The sequence below is a fragment of the Tasmannia lanceolata genome, unplaced genomic scaffold (assembly GCF_043159265.1).
Source record: "Tasmannia lanceolata isolate RefF3 unplaced genomic scaffold, GAP_Taslan_0.1 ptg000008l, whole genome shotgun sequence".
Classification (NCBI taxonomy): domain Eukaryota; kingdom Viridiplantae; phylum Streptophyta; class Magnoliopsida; order Canellales; family Winteraceae; genus Tasmannia; species Tasmannia lanceolata.
In genome coordinates this window covers 29,414,122-29,435,033 of record NW_027518685.1, presented here as the reverse complement: position 1 = coordinate 29,435,033, position 20,912 = coordinate 29,414,122, and the positions used below count along the sequence as shown (strand labels likewise).

General features: G+C 35.9%; 1 protein-coding gene across 1 annotated transcript; it reads left to right on the top strand.

Annotated features, from left to right (window-relative positions):
- Positions 1-611: 611 nt before the first annotated feature.
- On the top strand, positions 612-14,885 carry LOC143885109 (P-loop containing nucleoside triphosphate hydrolases superfamily protein). Its single transcript, XM_077389101.1, has 22 exons — positions 612-1,044; positions 1,645-1,800; positions 1,882-1,965; positions 2,051-2,170; positions 2,848-2,961; positions 3,343-3,435; positions 3,650-3,739; positions 3,939-4,009; positions 4,583-4,657; positions 4,753-4,840; positions 5,668-5,726; positions 5,822-5,885; positions 5,990-6,055; positions 7,031-7,189; positions 7,351-7,455; positions 8,642-8,877; positions 9,043-9,112; positions 9,210-9,266; positions 9,365-9,427; positions 10,568-10,627; positions 12,428-12,507; positions 12,732-14,885. Exons 1-22 carry the CDS (start codon positions 793-795, stop codon positions 14,698-14,700), a joined length of 4,131 nt encoding a protein of 1,376 aa, XP_077245216.1. The 5' UTR covers positions 612-792; the 3' UTR covers positions 14,701-14,885.
- The last annotated feature ends 6,027 nt before the right edge of the window (positions 14,886-20,912 follow it).

Here is a 20,912-nt window from a genome sequence, read left to right as displayed (position 1 = left end):
AATTTCGCTCTACTATTTCAAATTCTATACGTTGGATGAATCTCTTTGAACCTGAAAAGAGAACAATGTTAGGAATCAACGATGAAGATCTATTCTTAGTTCTCACATGGGAACATTTACGTCCATCGAGACCATTGATCTTGTAGATCATCATGAGACGACCAACTTTGCTCAAATCTCATGACAAATGGATAGGATAATTTATTACATAAATCAACGGTTGAGATATTGTTAATTAAAAACCCTAAAACCGATTGACAGATCAGTATGCTATATTCATCCTATTGAGGTGCATTTGACTGAAATAATGTTACCCAATATGATCAACGGTTGCGATCACATAGATTGGCACAATCAGGGCCCACAAAGTGACTGTTATGAAAAACACTAACAACCACAATATTTTTAGTACTGTTAAAATGAATTTGCTAGGGACATCAAATGAATAAATCAAAAAGACAAAATCTGCTGAAAAATGACCTACGTGGCTGCTCTCAAATGCAACAGTCAGACTCGAAATACCTCTCCACGATGGTCCCTAGCATGTGCCTAAAAGGGTTTTAAAAAAGAGCCACTCTGCAATAGTGCAATTCAAACGGTCTACAAAATTTGAATCGACGATCTTTTTCCACCGTCCGATCATCTCGATCTGAATTCGATAACTCCTTTCAAAAAGAAAACCCTCCCTCCCATTTTTCCCATTTCCATTTTTCGAACCCTAAATCCTTTCCCCACATACTCTCATACAATTTTACAATTTTTTATTTCTGCCTCATTAGGGTTTATAGAAAGATGCCAACATTCTCTGAAACTGCGAGTTCTTGCAGAAACCGATTTCGGATCCAAGAAACTTCAGATTCGGATCCTGTACGGGCCTCTCCCGGACTCTTCAGATCCGCTTCAAAAGATCATATTTTCCAATCTTCTACCATTACATCGAACGGTGATGGAGAGAGGGAAGATCTTGAGAGTTGTCGAGGATCTTCTATTCAGAGCTTTGAAATTCATGAAGATCCGTCTTTCTGGAAAGATCACAACGTTCAGGTATCTTTTTGTCAAAGGTTTCTCTAGAGAATGCGTTTTTTGTTCTTTGAGAAATTAGGGTTTTGAATTTTTATTTTTATTTCGTCTCTAGAAAATGCGTTTTTGTTCTTTGAGGAATTAGGGTTTCGAATACTGTTTTTTTTGTTTCATCTCTAGAAGATGCGTTTTTGTTAGGGTTTTAGTTTTTTTTCTTTGAGAAATTAGGGTTTTGAATAATTGCATTTTGAGATCAAAGATTCTGATAATTCTGGTGGTCGAAGAATGCGATGATGGGTAGGTTAGGTTTAGGTGTCCTTGGATAACCAGAGTTGGGTTCAGAAGAATTTTCAGCGTGATTTGAGCTGCTAATCTGTTGGGGCTCACTGTGAATGGGCTTTGGCTCCTTAAGCCCCATAGATAAGATCATCTTATATCCATCTGATCAGTGGCTTGCAAGTGGATGGTTATGACAAAAATGGTTAATGTTTCATATTCAACATGTAGAAGCTGCATTTTTAAACATTGCTATGAAATAATTGAAACATGAGAGCATCATTATCTTCTAGTATGAGCTGTTGATGAATGCATATTGCTTGATTTTTTTCCCCTTCCAATACGCAGGTTATCATCCGAATCCGTCCACTCAGCAGTTCTGAAGTATCCCTCCAAGGCTATAACAAATGTGTTAGTCAGGACAGCTGTCAAACAATTACTTGGACTGGGCATCCCGAGTCTCGCTTCACCTTTGATGTTGTTGCTGATGAGAATGTCAGCCAGGTAATTTAATTTTCTTAGTATGTTACATTTATCTCTTCTTTCATCTGTTCTAGTTTGAATTCATTCTAGTTAACTTAACAGGAGAAGCTATTCAAAGTAGCTGGATTGCCAATGGTAGAAAATTGCATGGGAGGTTATAACAGTTGTATGTTTGCATATGGCCAAGTGAGTCTTAGCGTACACTCGTTTGATTTTGGCTTCTAGTTATTTCTATTGAGAAAATACTCTAAAGTTTTGTGGTTTGATGTAGACTGGTAGCGGAAAGACCCATACAATGTTGGGAGACATTGAAGGAGGCACTCGTAGACATAGTGTTAACTGTGGGATGACACCTCGAGTGTTTGAGTGTTTATTTTCAAGGATCCAAAAGGTAAGTCTTGTTATCTTTCGTATGGTGAGGAGAATCAAGAAATACCTCTCATTTTTCATGAAAAAGGAGGTAGATTAATTGATAAAACAATCTTGTGTTCTAATAATCAAAGAAAAGCCTTCAAAAAGGTTAAGACAGCTTGTGTTAAGGGGGAACCGTATCATCTTTCATGAAACTGCATGGAGTTTTTGTCTTTCACTAGTATTAAACAATAGATTGTTATTCTATGAAAAGCAAAGTCTGTCACCGGAGTTGCAAATGATGAACTTTTATTTTCTAATATAAGACTCTTAAATTTGCAACTCTCAAGTGAACTACGAAGGATCATGTGCAAAGTTGCATTCTTATTTTTCTAGAAATTTCAGAATGCTCTATACTTTAACAGTTTATTCAACCCGATTTCTTTCATTGTCTTGTAAACTTTCAAATATCACTTTTAGGTTTGAGCTGTTTTCTCCTATGACGAGAAACAGACATTTTGGAAAAACCTCTCATATTTATAGTCTTGAACTAAATGGAGTCTCTAGAATTATTGTTTTAATCTCTTGGTTTTGCCATTTACATACCAGGGAGAATTGCATTTCTTACTCTTAATTTTAAATTTTTTTTTATGGATATGCTTATTTTATCTTCCAACAGTTAAATCTAAAGTTGGTTGTTGGATTGTGGTGTTTCAGGAGAAGGAATCACGCAAAGATGAAAAGCTGAGATTTACATGTAAATGCTCATTTTTGGAAATTTACAACGAACAAATTCTTGATCTTTTAGACCCGTCATCCATGAATTTGCAGGTATATGATCGATCACTTGTAGATATTCCCATTTTCTTATTCATTAACCTACCCGTTAGATATGAATTTGCAGGTATTTGACCGATCACTTGTAGATATTCCCATTTTCTTATTCATTAACCTACCCGTGTTAGATGGGCTTGTTTCCCAGATATCAGTTTTGCTTGTTTTGTTCCCCCCCTTCCTCTATTTCTAAACAGGAAAATGAGGATTCCCCCTTTTCAAGTTTTTGGTTTCCATAGATCCAACATCAAGAAAGTATATGGTTGAGATATAGTGCTTTCAATCATTCCTAGTTACGACTGGCTCATCTCTATAATTTTCTCTTTTTGCTTTTACTGTTTCAGCCATGATTCAAAAGTTTTGTTTTGGCTTTTACAGATCAGAGAAGATGCAAAGAAAGGTGTTTATGTCGAAAATCTCAGAGAGTATGAAGTCTCATGTGCGAGAGATGTCATTCAACAACTTGTTCAGGTTTCTAAAAATTCTTATCTTGAATTGGCTGTTGGTTGTTGACTGTACAATAACACCTTGCTAAATGTGATTGATGGCTGATTGGTTTGTGCATATTTAGTTATTCCAATTATTCTGTCACTGATATTGTGGTATTGTGAATAGTGGTTGCTGTTCTAAAGTCTAATTAATCATTGAAGCAATGAATCTCATCTTTTACATGCACACTTTTCAGGGAGCGGCTAACAGAAAGGTGGCCACCACCAATATGAACATTGCCAGCAGCCGTTCTCACAGTGTCTTTACATGTGTTATTGAGAGTAAGGTGGGTCTATTCTTTTGCCAAATGTCTTATTATTATAGATGTGCAGAAATGCTCACATATTGGACATTAATTTAAGAACTTATCATTTGAGAGACCTATTCAATATTTAGTTCTTAATCTTAACCAATAAGCTTTAGAGTTGTAAGCTTCTGTTATTTTAGAATTTCCGGAATGATTCTAGCTGAGACTTTACTTGCAGTGGGAATCTCAAGGTGTAACTCATCACAGGTTTGCTCGTTTAAATCTTGTAGACTTGGCAGGCTCAGAGAGGTATGGCTTTGCTTATTTAACTAGTTATTTGTTATATAAAAAGTTCAACTTTTTCACAAAATTTTTGGAAAAAAAACCTCTAGTGTTTTCGTTATTAGTCTTAAATGTGATGGTTTATGTCATATTCTATCTTGATTTTGGTAATTGGTGCATTTGTATATGCTAGATCACTAATAGAGTGTTGTCTATTGAGTCCTTGGCATAAAGGGTGAAACTGCATTTGTTACTTTCACTTCAGTCGTGATTATGACAAATAAGCTTTGAACCATGGGCAGAAGAGCTCAGGTTTACCATAAACCTTTTCAGAAATAGCCTCTAGAGTTTTCATCATTAGTCCCTAAATGAGTGTTTATGTCACATTCTATCGTGATTTTAGTATTTCATGATTATGTATTTGCTATTGAAATGATTATTTCATCTTTACCAAGCTTGATTCGGTCCATTTCAAAAAAGAAATACCAAACCTGATTCTCTAATAGAGTATTTTCTATTAACTCAAGGGTGAAACTGCATTTTTTTACTTTCAATTCAGTATTTTGTTCATAATTATGACAAGTAAGCTTTCGACCACAGGCAGAAGAGCTCAGGTGCTGAAGGTGAACGCCTTAAGGAAGCCACTAACATCAACAAGTCCCTTTCAACATTGGGGTTTGTTATCATATTTTTTTCCTTTTCTTTAAGTTGTTTATTTGTTACTTTTTGAATTTCCTAATACCTTCTAATAACTTTAAGTTGTTTTGCAGACTTGTTATTATGAATCTTGTGAATATTTCCAATGGAAAGTCTCAGCATGTTCCTTATCGGGACTCAAAGCTGACATTTCTGCTGCAGGTATAGAGCTCTTTTGTAAACTGTAGTATTTCATATACATATATATATATACATATATATATATATATATATTCAATTAACCATGAAATGATTCATAAATTTGGTACTATTTTCAGTTATATGACCAATTTTACTCATATTTGGAACTGAGAAAATATATATTTATCACCAACTGAAATAATTATGAAACTCTGGGCAATGAGGAAATACTAATTTGCTACTCACTTGATCAAAATGTTACTGTTTCATGAAATGCTAATCATGTCTTCCCATGGATGAATTAATACAGTTGGATGAAAGAGCTGTTTTCAAGAGTGATGTGTATACTGAAATGGCTCAACAACTCAGCAAGACACTCTTTGATTATGCTTATAGAACTAAGTTTTTCTTTGTTATATGTAATTGTTTCTATCAAATTTTAAAAAATAGAGCTTTTGGCTACACATGAAGAAAGGGGTCATTTAATCATATTTGGAATTGGAGAAGATGAGAGTTTATTTTTTTGTTAGCAAATGTGTCATATGAAAATATTTAATTCTTGATTATATGTGGAGGAAAGAGTCATTAAAAACTCTTCTTTGGACGTTCCAAAGGTTTACGTGTGCGTAGTACCAGGTTTTGGGTATGCACTTCTCATGACGGAAGTGGGGCATTTTCGACTCGTAGCTCAAGCTAAACAACATTACTTTGTCTCTTTTACAATTTATTAAGGCCACTTTGGCTTCCCATTTTTAAACCTTAACACCTTGTCCTTCAAGTACTTGCAAAATTCAGATTTTTTTGCTTACTATACGAGTCATCTTTCTTTCTTTATCTCTTGTTTTCAGGATTCACTAGGAGGGAATTCCAAAACAACTATAATTGCAAATATAAGCCCATCTAACTGGTCAGTAACTCAGTATACTTAAATGCTTCCTGACTTTCAACAAGCTTATTTGATCCAATTAATTTGGTTATGATAATTTCTTTGGTTTCTTGCAGCTGTGCACTGGAAACACTTAGTACGCTGAAATTTGCACAGCGTGCAAAGTTCATTAGGAACAATGTATGTCACTTTTGCAAAATCATTTCTCCACGTATTTCTTGTTATAAATTTACTTCTAGGCCGTTATTTGGAATCATATTCAGTAGAAGAACTGTTGTTCTCAGGCAATTGTAAATGAAGATGCTTCTGGAGATGTGCTTGCCATGCGTATACAGATTCATCAGCTGAAGGTATAATGCTATCTTGGTAAAGCTTTATATATTATCCTTTCGAGATTATTGTTTTCTGAAGCTATTATGTGACGCAAGCAGATTGAAACAAAATTGAACATCCTGCATAAATTTTCAATAAATATATCCTGCATAAATTCAAGTAGATTGAATATCTTATTTCAAGAAGAATGATCCAACAACAGTGAAACTCCACTTACTGTGACAAAACACCACAACAGAGAGGGAGTTGAAGTTTGAAACAAAATTGAACTACACTGAAATTTCAAGCTGTCGGCTTACAATCGAAGAGAGAAAAATCGTAGCCGGTTTGTTTAGACTACATGCACATGGCTATAATAAATTCCTCATAAAACTAGTGAAAATTCCTTCTCTAACTCAAGAAATTCCTCCCCAAGGCTGTCGCTTGCATGTTTGTACGATATAGTGATAACCACAAGGGCTACCGGTGTTATTCACTTTTGTCATGCAAAATCCTAGTCTCAAAGCATGTGTGGCGTTTCATTCTCTGAGTCTCACTTTTATGATCCAAAGGGCATTGACTGTGATTTTTACACAGATTACCATGCGGACAATTCTACCTTTTAGGAGTCATCATTGATATTTTGGAGAATCTAACATGGGCCGGTCTTCTTTTGCTCGAGTTTGTTGTAGGTCCTTACTGAAAATCTCTCTTGTCAAAGATACATCATTGGGAAAAAAAACTTAGCTATAATAAAGTTGAGCTTTTTTTCAAGGTTTTGATGAAAAACTTGTACCTGAAAAGGTGGATTACTAAATGTTGGAAAATTCAATTTTCAAGGTTTTTTTTCAGCACAGTCAAACATGCACTGAAGATTCATTAGTTTAATCATTTATAAGTTTCCAAATCATCATTTAAACTAACTAATACACAGAACTTTGTCTAGTGAGTCTGTGCATTCCCCCCCATCTGTAATATGTATATTTCACCATGCCCTTCATGTGTGTCAACAGAAGGAGGTTAATCGTTTACAAGGTTTACTTAACGGAGGGGCAGAAAACCAGGAAACTGATAACTGGAGCTTAGGTTTCCCTGGTTCTCCAGGCTCCTTTAAATGGGATGGAGTTCAGGGGTCATTCAGTCCACTTACATCCGGAAAAAGGATATCCCAGGTATTCTTCGGCTAATATTCTATTGCTTCATTGACTGGTCAGATGCCAAGTTGGAATGGGCTACCATCTGATCTTTCATTCATCTCCTTTCTTCTTAGTGATTATAATGTAATGTTCAGCCTTTGTTTTTCCTTTATTAATTAATTTCTTTGCATTTTCAGAAAAAAGAATATGAGGCTGCCTTGATTGGAGCTTTCAGAAGGGAGCAGGATAAAGAAATTGCATTGAAGGCATTGACTGCTGAAAATGAGGCAGCAATGCAGCTGGTAATTGAATTTTTTTTTATGTGTGTGTGTGTTTTAATTGGTTTAATTGAAATGATCTCAGCATATAGTTAGAAACTACTTAATAAATATTATGCATGATATTATGGTTTAGAACAAAATTGATGGAAAGAGTAGTTCAGATCAAGGAACTAGGTGTGCACCCCTTTCTTTTCTAATTTTATTTGCCACTAATATGTGTTAATCTGGTTTGCTAACTTTTCACTCAGCAGGTTGCAATACTGACTAGTGATCTTGAAACTACTTAGTCTTGGTTCTTGAATACCCAAACAAGTACCAACACATAAACTTAAACATTCTAACATAACAATGTCTGGACCTTTATAGCAAATGAAAGCAGCAATTTGATGAGTAGGCACAAGAAAGGGGAAAATATAGTAGAAAGCAGAATGGTGGATTTGTAAAGTCACTCCAAGCTCTGAATGGTGGATTTGTAAAGTCACCCAACCCGAATATCCAAATGAAGACTGACACAGAAACTTAAATATTCTAATATACAATAGAGATCCTTGAACTAAATGAAAGTAGCAGTTCAAAAAACATCTTTTTTTTGGCGTGGGAGATCATTGACTTTTCCTACCTGGTTAGCAAATCTTCACTGCAACATTTAATGGCTAGTAATCACTTAAACATGTGCTTAAAGCCCCTTAAACCCCCAATTGGTTAAACATGGTCAGCAGACAGCAACTATTTGTCTTAAATGTTAAATCTAGGTCTAATCCCGTTCTGAACTACCCAATTTCTCTTAAATGTTAAAATGGTCTTTTACAATTGCAAGAAGTTTTAAGGCTTCTCGTGCAATGCTATGTACTTGTGAAGTGCAAGGTGAACCTCACAATGCACTCTACAAGTCCACTGCCTTGCTCATTCTTTTGTGTACCATCTTCCCTTGATCAGATTGTTATTCCATTAAAATTTTGGACTGATTTTACATCCCTTTGTTAGTTCTTTACCACCAGATTAGTTTGGTAATTCTATTATTTTATCAGCTTTTGAATTTTTGTGTGTGTGTGGGGGGGGGGGGGGGTTGTTCCTAAGTAGGTCATGTGCAGGGGTTGTTAGAAAATGTTACGTGCACTGTGTTTTTAGCTGGTTTTAGCATGAAACACTATACGGTTAAAAAATGCCACTGAATATTTAACTTCTGAAATGTTACCTTCTGCCACAGACGAAACAGAGAGATGAAGAGATCCAAAGTTTAAAACTGAGACTCCGGTTCCGCGAAGCAGGAATAAAGAGATTAGAGGCAGTTGCTTCTGGAAAGATCTCAGCCGAGGCTCATCTTTTACAAGAAAAAGGCGAACTTTTGAAGGAAATAGATGTTCTCCGCAACCAGGTGGATCGTAACCAAGAAGTAACTAGATTTGCCATGGAAAATCTGCGGCTGAAAGAAGAACTCAGAAGGCACAGCCTTTACATTTTTATTTACAATTTTGTGCCCTTGTAAACTAAAAGTTTTCTCTTTTATTACATATTCTGATATTGGATTCGTTGTTCCCCATTTGAAACCACAACTGATCCAAATCTGAAATTTTTATCATGGTTGCTGATTTATGTTTGGTGAATCAGATTCCAGTCATTCTATGAGGGTGGTGAACGGGAGATGATGAATGAGCAGATTGAGATATTACAAAATAAAGTATCAGCTGATTATAGTCTTCTATTATTATTGTGGTTTTCATACATTTATGCTTATATTTATGCTTATGGTTCTTTGCACGTCTTCTTACTTGCAGTTACTGGAAGCTTTAGATTGGAAACTAATGCATGAGAAAGATCCAGCGGTAGTTCAGGTTCATGCAATGCCCTGTTATGTGATTTTCAATAATTATTTTAAATTATTTTTAAATATTATTTTAATGTTGTTATTTTGCTTATTTCTATGCTTTAGAGTGGAAGTTCGGATTTGGGGACTCTTGCTGACCGTGACGATAATCTTCTAATTTCGAATCAAGTAAGAATGCATAGGCAACAGCCGTCCTGTTTTTCCGTGACTATTTATTATGATTATCTTATCATATGTTGGCTTAATCTCTCAAAGAAGTTTAATCATTTTGGTATGAAGTGACCTCTATTAGTGGATAGGGAATACATAGAGATAAACCAAGAGTTATATCCAAATTGCATGACCAGTAAAATCTATACGAAAGCCTTCTTTTAGGAATGAGATATAGGGAAATTATACAATATGCATCTGTTCAAAAGAAGAACAGAGCTATGGAATAAATGCATGAATAACTTAAAGTTGTGTGATTAGCAATGTAAAAATAGATTTGTACTTGTTTCCCAATTCCTGTATTTTAACTTTGAAACTGGCAAGGCATTCTCTTCTCCATTGTTGGCACACTGCATCAAGAAAAATCACCTGAACATTATTTGACTATTTGAGCCACCAAGATCTATGTTGATTTCAGAAAAACTACTCAAAGTGTTGCAACCACTATTGATACCATTTCAACCAGTAATTACACAGCTTCAACCAGTATTCCAAGACTCCTCGACCACTAGTGGAGTAGATGGAATCCAATCCAATCACTCTATATGAACTAAATGAACAAAAGTTGGATAACCCTGGACTAGTGTGGGAAGAGTTTGGACAACTCCAAAAAAAATCCTCAATTTTTTTAAAATGATGGGATAACTGAGATTCTGAAGTAGTATAGAGAATGTGCTAAAAAATGAGTGCATGAAAATTCTTCTCCAAATCCCAAGAAGGAGTGCCACATTCCCAACTTTTAAAATGATTAATTTTCTACTATAAATTCTAGTGTATAGTCTTAGTTGATTGTTTGGAGTGGCTTGGAAAAGCTTAGTATTGGTAAATTGACTTTCTACTTCAAAATTTTTAAATAGTTCAAGTACCGCAACTAACAAAAATGCCTCCGACCTTTTAATACTGCTAAATGCCTTATTTGTTCTAGAACCAAGCATAATATTCGTATTTAAGTAGTTGGGTTGGCTTTTTTTGGAAATATTCATACATGCATTTTATACTTTTGGGTTTGTTGAAGGTGTAACTTTTTAACAAGTAATTGTGAAGGTTTAAACGTTAATAATCCTTGCTTGTGTAATGATCTTTTGTTATTCAATATAGGACCTGTCACAACCTTGGGGATCCTCCACCAATGAGGAGAATGAATTCCTTCATATTGAGGTAGTATTATTCTTTGTTCAAGTTTTCAAACTACTGCCAACCATGGTTCTAACATTGCATAGATTTCGATAAAGTTTCGGTCATCACGATTAAAACACTACTACTTTAGAAATGTAAATTATAGAACTTCATTTGGCATGTCAAATTTTGAGTATGTATAAGCTTGGTTTTTCACTTTTTTGCGGTGCTTATTTTATTTTATTTTTGTTTTTTTTCTTCAATTTATGGTGCAAATGCATCAAGTTATTGCTGATTTGATGCATTTGTGCTGGGATTAATGCATAAATTTTTATTTTTCATGGACTAATGGCTTTAGGAGTTAGGAAATAGTATATTTTCAACAGTTTTTATATGGTGCTCAACCGTCAAGTCCCTTTGTGGGCGGTACCGCCCTTGATGTTCGATCCAACAGCAGCCCACTTTTTAAGAGGCAGCTGTTGGATCAAACATCTAGTGTGGTACTTCTGACATACCACCCACACTGGACTTGACGGTCGGGCACCATATAATTTCTCTATTTTCAAATAAAAATTAATAACAAGTGCATGTTAGCTTTGAATTTTATTGTATGTGAGTTCTTGCCATCAGTTGACAGTGTCATATTTTTTCATTTAGAAAAATAATTATTTTCATTTATTTTTCTTAGAAAATTCTTTAAAAGCAGGCAAAAACTATAACGAAGTCAGATTGTTTATTTTAAAAATTAGTCATTTAATTTATTTTTGTTAGAAAAATCTTCAAATTTCAATTATTATTAATTGCTTTTATTTATTTTCTTAGAAATCCTTTAAAAGCATACAAAAACTATAACGAAGTCAGATTTTTTATTTTAAAAATTAGTTATTTAATTTAGGAAGATGATATTTTCACTCCCCTGCATTACGTGCACACCCCCCTTGTAACCTGATTTGACATGAAAAGTGGGCAACTTTATGTCAAATCAAGTTATAAGGGGGGTGAAAATATCATCACCCTTAATTTATTTTTGTTAGAAAAATCTTTAAATTTCCATTATTATATTATACACTTCCATTTTATTGTACTTTCTTCATGGAATTGATGGAGTAGCTCTTCCTACATTTTGTGTTTATTTGTAGCATATTTATATGTAATTGTATACATTGCAGCTTTAGGGGTGCAATTCGGGTCGGGTCGGGTTGAGGCCAACCCGACCCCGACCCGATTTCCAACCCCCGACGATGTTCAACCCGACCCAACCTGAGGAGCCCTTTTTTCCAACCCGAACCTGACCCAACCCGAGTTCAACCCAGCCCAACCCGAGTTTTTAAGCTTACAAAAAAATTGGTAAAAAATGTCAGGTTCCACTCGCGTTGGGTTGCCCAACCCTCAACCCGAACCCGAACTCAACCCAACCCGGCCTGACTTTTTTCTGGGTTGAACCCAACCCAAGTTGCACTCCTAGTCAGCTTAGAATGGACCTTACTGTTATAGGCACGTGCAATCATACCTCACTAGGTGTTTGATCTTGTTAAACCATTATGGTTGCTTGTCTTGCTCATGTGATGGTTTCTGAGTGTGTATTTGTACTTATTCTAATATTTATTGAAGTTTTATCTTAAATTTTCATCATTTGCATGTATTTACATAAACATTCGTGATTCAACAGAATTTCTGCCGAAATCTATGATTGAAACCGACATGTTTCCATTTTACATAGCAATCAACATGCATTCTAAAACTGACATTTAAAAACTTGTCATCTACCCATTCGTTTGATATTAATTTGCATAGTTCTCTACCTTCATATTTATGTATATGTATACATGAAATTTCATGCAGGCAATTCAAAATCAGAGGGAAGTGGAAGCACTGCGCAGGAATCTGACCGTCTGCCTTGAAACCAAAGAAAAATTGGAGAGGTGAGAATAGTTTCTTTTGTTTATTATTGTATTGCTCAAGCATCTACATTTTGAAAATTGAGCTAAAAATTTCCACAGCAGATGAGAGTATTTGTTGCAAAATTACGTGGTTTGCATGTTTCTGTTCTGCACTATAAAATTTTAGCTCGAATTTATTAATTAGAAGTTGTAGCCTTGCTTACACAGATGTCTTTTTAAGTTAAATCAATTTTCAAATATGGCAGGCGTGTGGATGAATTGGTATCACAGTTAGAAGAAGAGAGGGCATCCATCATTTCTTTGAAAAACGCTAGTGTTTCTTCTAGAATAAATGGCCCAGATCATGATGGGTCACATGACCAGATGGAACTCAAAACCATGGTCGATGCGATTGCAGCCGCAAGCCAGCGAGAAGCAGAAGCTCATGAAACAGCCATTATTTTGGTCAAAGAGAACGAAGAATTGCGTAAGAAGCTGAAAGTGTTGATTGAAGATAATAATAAACTGATCGAACTTTATGAAGCTGCCTCCGCTGGAGGCAATAGTAGGGCTGTGCATGAAGAGAATGAGGCAATAGTAGGGCTGTCCAATCAAGAAAGCTGTCATTTGGAAACAAATGATGTTGAACACTTGGAGTGTGAGCGCCAGGTTAATGAACTCCAAGAAGAGAATGAGAAACTAATGGGATTATATGAGAAAGCCATGCAGGAGAGGGATGAATATAAAAGAATGTTGTGCTCTTATCAAAAGAGCGATGTCGGAGTCAAAGAATTTAACTGTCCTGAAAAGCTTGTTGAAGTGGATGAAGAAAGAATTCATCAGATAGAAGGCGCGGAAAATCTTAAGGTAGTTGAAGTGCCGGCTGAATCTGAAGAAGCAAAAAGTTCAACTGAGTTGAATTTATCCAGATCAAGCGAGCTGGATTATGTCAGAATGGGTGTACTTGAAATCAGTGGTAGATGTACCGAAAATCCTGTTGCCGAGGACATGGAAATTCAGATCGAAGAACAGGGAAATGCTGTTGCCAATAGTGAAAATTGTGATATAGAAATAAAGTCTGCAATTTTTGCAGAAGTACGTGAAGAAGAGCTAAATATGGCTAGAATGAAGCTGGAACAGGCACAAGATAAGCTTGCCAATGCAGCAAAAGCCATAAGTTTCTTTGGGATGCTTGAGAAAGCAAATGTTGAAGTAGATAAGTTCTCAACTGAAATTGAAGCTGCAGAAAATGGTATTCAGATCAAACAGAAAGAAATTGCATCCCTCAAACTCAAATCGTCTGAAATACATGAAAGAAAAGCCGCCACTGATAACAAGCTATTAGCTTTAAAATCAACTCTGATGAGTTTTTCTTCATCAGTTAACTATTGGGAACAGCGAGAAGCTCGAGCAAGAACAAAGGTGGATGCATCACGTCAATTTATGGAGCAAACGAAAGAGGAACTTACACATATTCAAGTTTGCAAGGATGAAATTGAGACTGCCCAAATGAAGGCTCAGCAGTCCGAAATCTCCCTAAGAAATGACATTGATTGCTTAAAATCTAAACTCCAAGATGCAGAAAACCAAAGAAAGAGCGAGAAGGTACTGTTTGCGATTGATAATGTGGATCAGACAGATGTTACTGCACAAAGAAATTGGCATTTTGGTAAAGCTGGGGAATTGCTCAAGTCCGAGGAAGAGAGAACAAAGATGGCAAATGAGATTAAACAGTCAAAAGAAAAGCTGAAATCTGTGCAAAAAGAAATCGAAGATTTGAAGCAGAAGTCCAAGGCATTAGATGTCAAGATTCAAAGTGTTTCTGGAGAGGCAACAAAAGGTTTAAAATCAGTAGAGGAAGCAGTGTTTGCGTTGCAGAATGTCATTCAAGAGAGGGCGACACTGTCAGAGATGATACAGGAAGGGAGGGGTGAGATTGAGAAGATGATATTTGAATACCATAACTGTGTTTTCGTATCGGATTTGAAGGAAGAAGAGATAATTCTATGTGAGGAAGAACTTTGTGTTGCAATGAGAAGCTTAGAGGAATTAAGAGGTGCAAAAATGGAGGCAACCCAGAAGAAGAATCAAGTGTTGGAGGATAACAGATGGATTTTCAAGCTTTGTGATTCAGATGAATACTACGACTCATGGCGTGTTTCGGAGAAGGTAGAAGAAGGGATTGGAAATATTCAAAGGTCTGTTTTGGAAGCTAAGTCATTACTTGTTCTGTAATGATAAACAGTTTGTTTAAATCCTCTTTGTAAAATTGACCTTCCATTGTATTTTCTTAACATAAACATGCCACGGTGGATGCTGTGCAGGAAAATCATTTCTTGCAGAAAATTATTTAGAAGATGAGATTGGAAATATTCAAAGGTTTGTTTTGGAAGCCAAGTCATTACTTGTGCTGTTTTAAATCCTCTATGTAAAATTGGTTTTCCACTGTATTTTCTTCAGGTACATAAAACCCATGGAATTTATTTCCGATTTCAATGAAAATTTCAAATGCTGACCTTAGAAAAATTTAATGGAATATTATTTTTCATGGAAATTTTTTTCCATAATTTTTCATCTACATCCAAACACACCCCCTGAATTTCATGTACTTAAAAAAATGTAAATGAAAAAATGCAAAGACTCTGAAACAATATCTTTTGAAGAAAGCAAACCAAGTTTGGACCGTTTGGTGCTTTGGGACCATGTGCTTTTTTATATGCCTGACTTCTTTTAAAGTGGTCCCATTATTAGAAAATAAAATAGAATGTGATACAGTGCTGTAAAGCTATATCCGCCCCTTTTTCTTCCTTGGGCCACCCGCTTGTAGTGGAAAACTGTAAATAACTCATAAGTCATAATTCCTAAATAAATACCCTTGAAGGTACCGTTCGAAAAAAAAAAACCCTGGAAGGGGCTAGCCAAGGGAAGAAAAGGGAGCGAATATATCACTTCCCTATTTTTGTAGTACTTTTATGGGTTAATGGCCAAATAATGTATTTCGGCAGATTTTGGTTTCGGTCCCCACCGAAATCCGAAATTTAAAACCATGACCATGAGCACGTGAGTCGCCCAATGATATCGTAATCCCATTGTTTTTTTATCATAAAAGCACCTAAACTTTATCTATTATTAATTGAGAGACAAAATCTTGAACCCAAAAGGAGGTATAACACGACCCAAAAGGAGGTATAACACGACACAGTCTATCTATCTCCTCTTTCTCTTTCTAACTCAGAGGAGAGAAAAAGACACATGGGTCGATTTAAGATATTTGGGAGTCGATTTATCACTCCCCTTCACATAATCCAGCCATTTTGTCTTTATAACAGACAAAAAAATATGGAAAACACTTTGAAAACGGAATTAGGTTAGATAGAATTAAAAATGAAGACATTCGTAAAAAGGTGGGGGTGGCACCAATTGAAAAGAAGATGAGAGAGCATCACTTAAGATGGTTTGGACAATCGTAAAAAGGTGGGGGTGGCACCAATTCGTAAAATGTTTGCCTACATTTCAAAAAAAAAAAAAAAAAAGTTTGCCTACAAAAAACAGTGTTGTGAAAGTTTTAAACGGCACACCAATAAAACACCTTTTTTTTCAAAAAAAAAAAAAAAAACGGAGTTTAAAACAGAGTTTTGCTAACTATGGTTTTGACTTGTGTTGATTTTTTATTAAATGGACTTATGTTGCTGAAATTAATGACATGTTTTATTTGAATCTTATCTGAATGATGTTATTAAATTGGTAACAATACAACTTGGCTATCAAATTTCTATTGATATACACTCAGTTAGTAAAATATTTAGTTAACTAAACACTAATCGTCTGAAAATTGTAATTTGCACTAAAAAAAAATTATTTTGGAATTTTTTTTTCATGAAAAATAATTTAACCAAATGCTAAAAAAATAGATAAAGTCTATGAAAAAAATTAGATAAAGTCCATGTAATCCGTTCGATAAAGATGATCACAAGATAATATCAAATGTTCTCTATATGTATGTTCATCAGTTCTTGGCATCATGCACAAATTCTAGAAATAAATATAAATATTAATTGAAGATCTCAACAGAGATGCAGAAACTTGATGGAATATTTTTCTTTGGAAAAAATTTTCTTTCCACAATTTAGACCGAAATAATATGATTATGGTTACTCCAGAGCTCTCATCATAAATTGATGGTCCCTTTGGAATTTACAATAAAGAATTTCTGCACATAGATGATATTTCCACCCTATTTTATGAAGGTGACTTCATTTCTAGGTTCTAGGAAATGAAAAACAAAATAGAAGAGGGATTCAATCATTTTGAGGAGATTACAACCGAAATGAGATGAAATGTTGAAAAGAGGGCGCGGGGTGTGGGGGGGGGGGGGGGGGTTGGAAATATGATTTTCCGTTAGAAAGCTATAAGAACTATTTTTTTATCGGTAATTTGGGATTAGGCGGACCTAGACCAGATATATTGATGACAAAGAAGATTACAGAAGACGAGGACCTCAAGAAGAGGCCACATTACAGATTCTATCATAGTACATCCCGGAGAAATCATCGGCTGCAATTTGAAGGAGCTCAGGGGGGAGACATTCAATAGGGATAGGAGATCATTTTACAGCACATCAGTTTTGGATAGGAGATCTGCTCCTCTGTTTGCTTCCCGCCAAACGAGGGAAATGGACCATGCTATAAGAACTTATGAGTTTTTATATGGTGGCCGACCGTCAAAACAACAATGACAGAGAGAGAGAGAAAACACTCCCCCTTGATTTTTGATCCAGGTCAAACTCCCCTTTTTTACTTTTACCTTTGTCACATTGATTTTTTCTCTCTCGGCCACCTCAGAACTTGTAACACCTAATCGGAAAATTATAAATTGAAAATAGTAGTGTCATTATCAAAACAATGGCACACTTCTATATCAGAGTGTGGTCACATTGTTTGCACCAACCATATCAAAGTGTCAGAACATGCAAATGCAAATGTATTCTAAACTTTTAAGAGAAGAGAAAAAAATTTGGAGACAGAGTAGCTGAATTCACAAGCATCAAGAAGAAATGTGTCCAAGGAAAGTAAGGAGTGCCATTATCAAAACAAAAAAGAAGAAAAAATAAAAAAGGAGAAGAAATCACTAAGATGAGCTTGTGGGTTGCCTAATGATGTTGTAATTCCACTACTTTTTTTTCTTAAAAAGCCACCTAAACTTCTATCTATTTTTAATGAACAGACAAAATCTCGTGAAACAGAAATAGATTTCACACGACAGGATTTGAGCAGATATTAGCTTTTACCGTTATCGGTTCACGAGATCCAGCTGTTTTGTCTTTATGACAGACAAAACAGAACACAGAAAATCTCTATGAGAAGGAAACGGACAAGAAAGTCCGTTCCGTTACGAGCCCAAAACCAACGCGTCATTTTTGTTAGCTTCTTCAGAGTTCAATGACTAAAATATCCCTTCTTTTACACAAACTTACAAAAGCTATTCTCATTGTCTCACTGAGCTTGTTTGTTAGTTGTTAGTTTGTTACTTCTTAGCAAGGTTTTAAATTTCAGATTTTCGGGTATAATTTCAGTCCTTACTGAAACCAATATTTCGGCCAAAATCCCAAAATTTCAGCCGAAACTCTGTAGAAACACGCGAAATGTCAGTTTTTTTTGCTGAAATTACCAAAATGTCGATAATTTGGGCTGAAATTACCAAAATTTCGATAATTTCGGCCTAAATTCTATAAAGAAATACAAATTTAATATTTTATCGAAAATTTTACCGAAATTTAAACTTCAGCAATTTCAGTTTCAGAACGTTAAGGTTTCGATCCTGACTGAAATCCGAGATTCCGGTCCGAAATTTGTTAGTGATTTTGCATTTTCAAAATCATGTATATTACATGTTTTAGTGTTTTGGAAAATATTTTATCAAAAGCGTTTGGGAAAAAGAAAATGTTTTCTTGGAAATATTTGCTTTTACAAAAGGATGTAGAAGTGTATTTGAAAAAGATAGTTCCACATCGGATGAGAGAAAAGAACGAGAATGGCTTATAAAGCACTACCTTTTCTAACTCTTGTTGATTGCACATTGGGTTGAACCCATGGTTGGACCCGCGGGACGGTGCAACGCACCGTTCGCACACGCGCGCGCGCGGCGTGGGCAATGGGCTATAGGGCGCATAGTGGAGCGATTTGAGCCTTTAATTTTTTCAGATTTGATCTGCACCGTTGGATCAAGATGAAGGTGGACCGGTCGGATGGGTGGGTCAAATGGTTCGCAGGCCCATCAAGCCGAATGGTTCAGTTGGGTTGGGCTTCGGTTCGGGCCTAACGGTCGGCCCAACGGGCCCATGACTCCAACGGTCAAAGGGTGTGATCAAATGGGTTGTGTCCCTTCCCCCAACGGTCATGTGCCAAGGGGGTGCGATCCACACCATAGATGGTTGATCTAACGATGACTGGGTTGGAGAGAGGTTTTACTCAAACCAACAGTCACCTCTAGAATCGATCAGGACCATTCAAAATCAATGGGTGCGATCTAACGGTCAGATTTCAAACATTCTGGAAAGGTGCCCTCTAGAGGTGTTTTTCACACTGAAAAGTCACCAGATGGTCTATAAAATATGTGCAAACTTCAGTCATTTAATATAGAAATCGAATTGGCAATTCTGACTGATTTTACACTCTCTTCTACACTCCTAAAAAAATCCCCAAGTATTTCTAGATACTGTTTTTTCTTTTGTCACTGTTCTAGATACTGTTTTTCTGCAGAAACAGAATCTAGAGATTTCTCTAAGGTTTGAAATTTCGGAAGGGCATTTCGGGTTTGATTCCGCTAGTGCTACGCGTCATCAAACATTAGTAGGGCTTCCCTACTAGGCTTCATTGTATCTTGGAGGCAATTCGCGGATCCCCTTTGCACACAGCACACTACTAGTGGGGGCGAATCTTGTCTTAAGGAAAGTGATATCACGCCTTGAAGCAACAAGTTTCTGTTTTCTATCATCAACAGTACCCTCAACAAATTTTTCCAACAATCTTAAGACAATTTTTAAATTTTAAAACCTTGGTTACCAAAATATAACATATTTTTCTTTGGTTTTTGGCTGTTAGTTTTCATTTTTCAACCAACCTGAAATGGACAAAAAGATGGAGACGCCGCCAAAATCATTCGTAGAGTATTGAAAAGGTAGTGGCAATATAGTAATCTGTTTCTAATAGCATGAAATAAAAGAGAATTGAATGGGGAAAAAACTGTGGTCCCCACGTTTTCTTAATGGGCCAGATATCTGCACAGCAAAGGATAATATCTCACGATATGTTTGTAATATTTTAAAATATTTCTATATATAAGGAAATAAATCACAATGTTTAAGAGTATGATTATATCGTGATAATTAAAGGGAAGTGATATATCCGCCCCTTTTGATCACCAGGAACACACCCCCCCCCCCCCCCGTCAGTGTCTCCTCTTTAGTCATTGATACATTGGCGATCAAAAGGGGGGGGATATATCATTTCCCTAATTAAAGGTCCAATATTTTTAAATATTCTGCCAAAATATCTTCCACGTCCCCTAGTCCTTGAATCAAATTGCACCATGACTCAGATGACCGTCCATCTGAAATCATAACCATGGTGAGCCCCACCAGCTATTATATTATTATTATTATTATTATTATTTTGATCGGTAAGATGGGGTTAGGCAGGACCCCGACCAGATATCATAAATAAAAAGAGGTCACAAAAACTAAGGGGGCTCGAAAGCAATCTCTGAACGAACAACAGGCTCCTTCAGCATTACATAGGAGAAAATCTCATAAATAAAGAGACAATCCAAACAAGCCATCCCCTGAACAGGCACAGTAGGAGGATAGGAGAAAATGACATAACCAAAATAAAATAAACTAAGATACATCATTTGCGTAGGTAAATTTGCCCAGAAAAGTCTTCTTCTATGGCTATATCAATCAGCTCGAGGGGAAGAGAGTGCAAGGGGATGTCATCAGTCATAGCCTTTAACCGGACAGGTAGTCTTGGAGAGGAGGTCAGCTCCTCTGTTTGCTTCACCAGCTATTGTATAATATAAATTACTATACACGATTAGGAGGACCCACCAACTTGGGTGGTTCAAAAACATACACGATTAGGAGGACCCACCAACTTTGGTGGTTCAAAAACATACACCACGAAACAGTCTGTGGTTATATTCCCCCCATTTTCTTCCTCTGACCACCCACTCTAATGTTAGAATGTTAGATTATTAGATACAGTAAAGAGGGATGTCCGAAGGAATAAAAGGGGGTGAATATATTATTTCCATTCAAAAAAAGAAACGTACGAAGTGGAAGGCTTAAATTAGACGACGTGAGTCACGTGACAGACAATATAGTGTGTTAAAAAGGGGTGGAAATATCATTTTTATCTGTTTCAAATATACTTTTTCTCTGTTTTTATTTT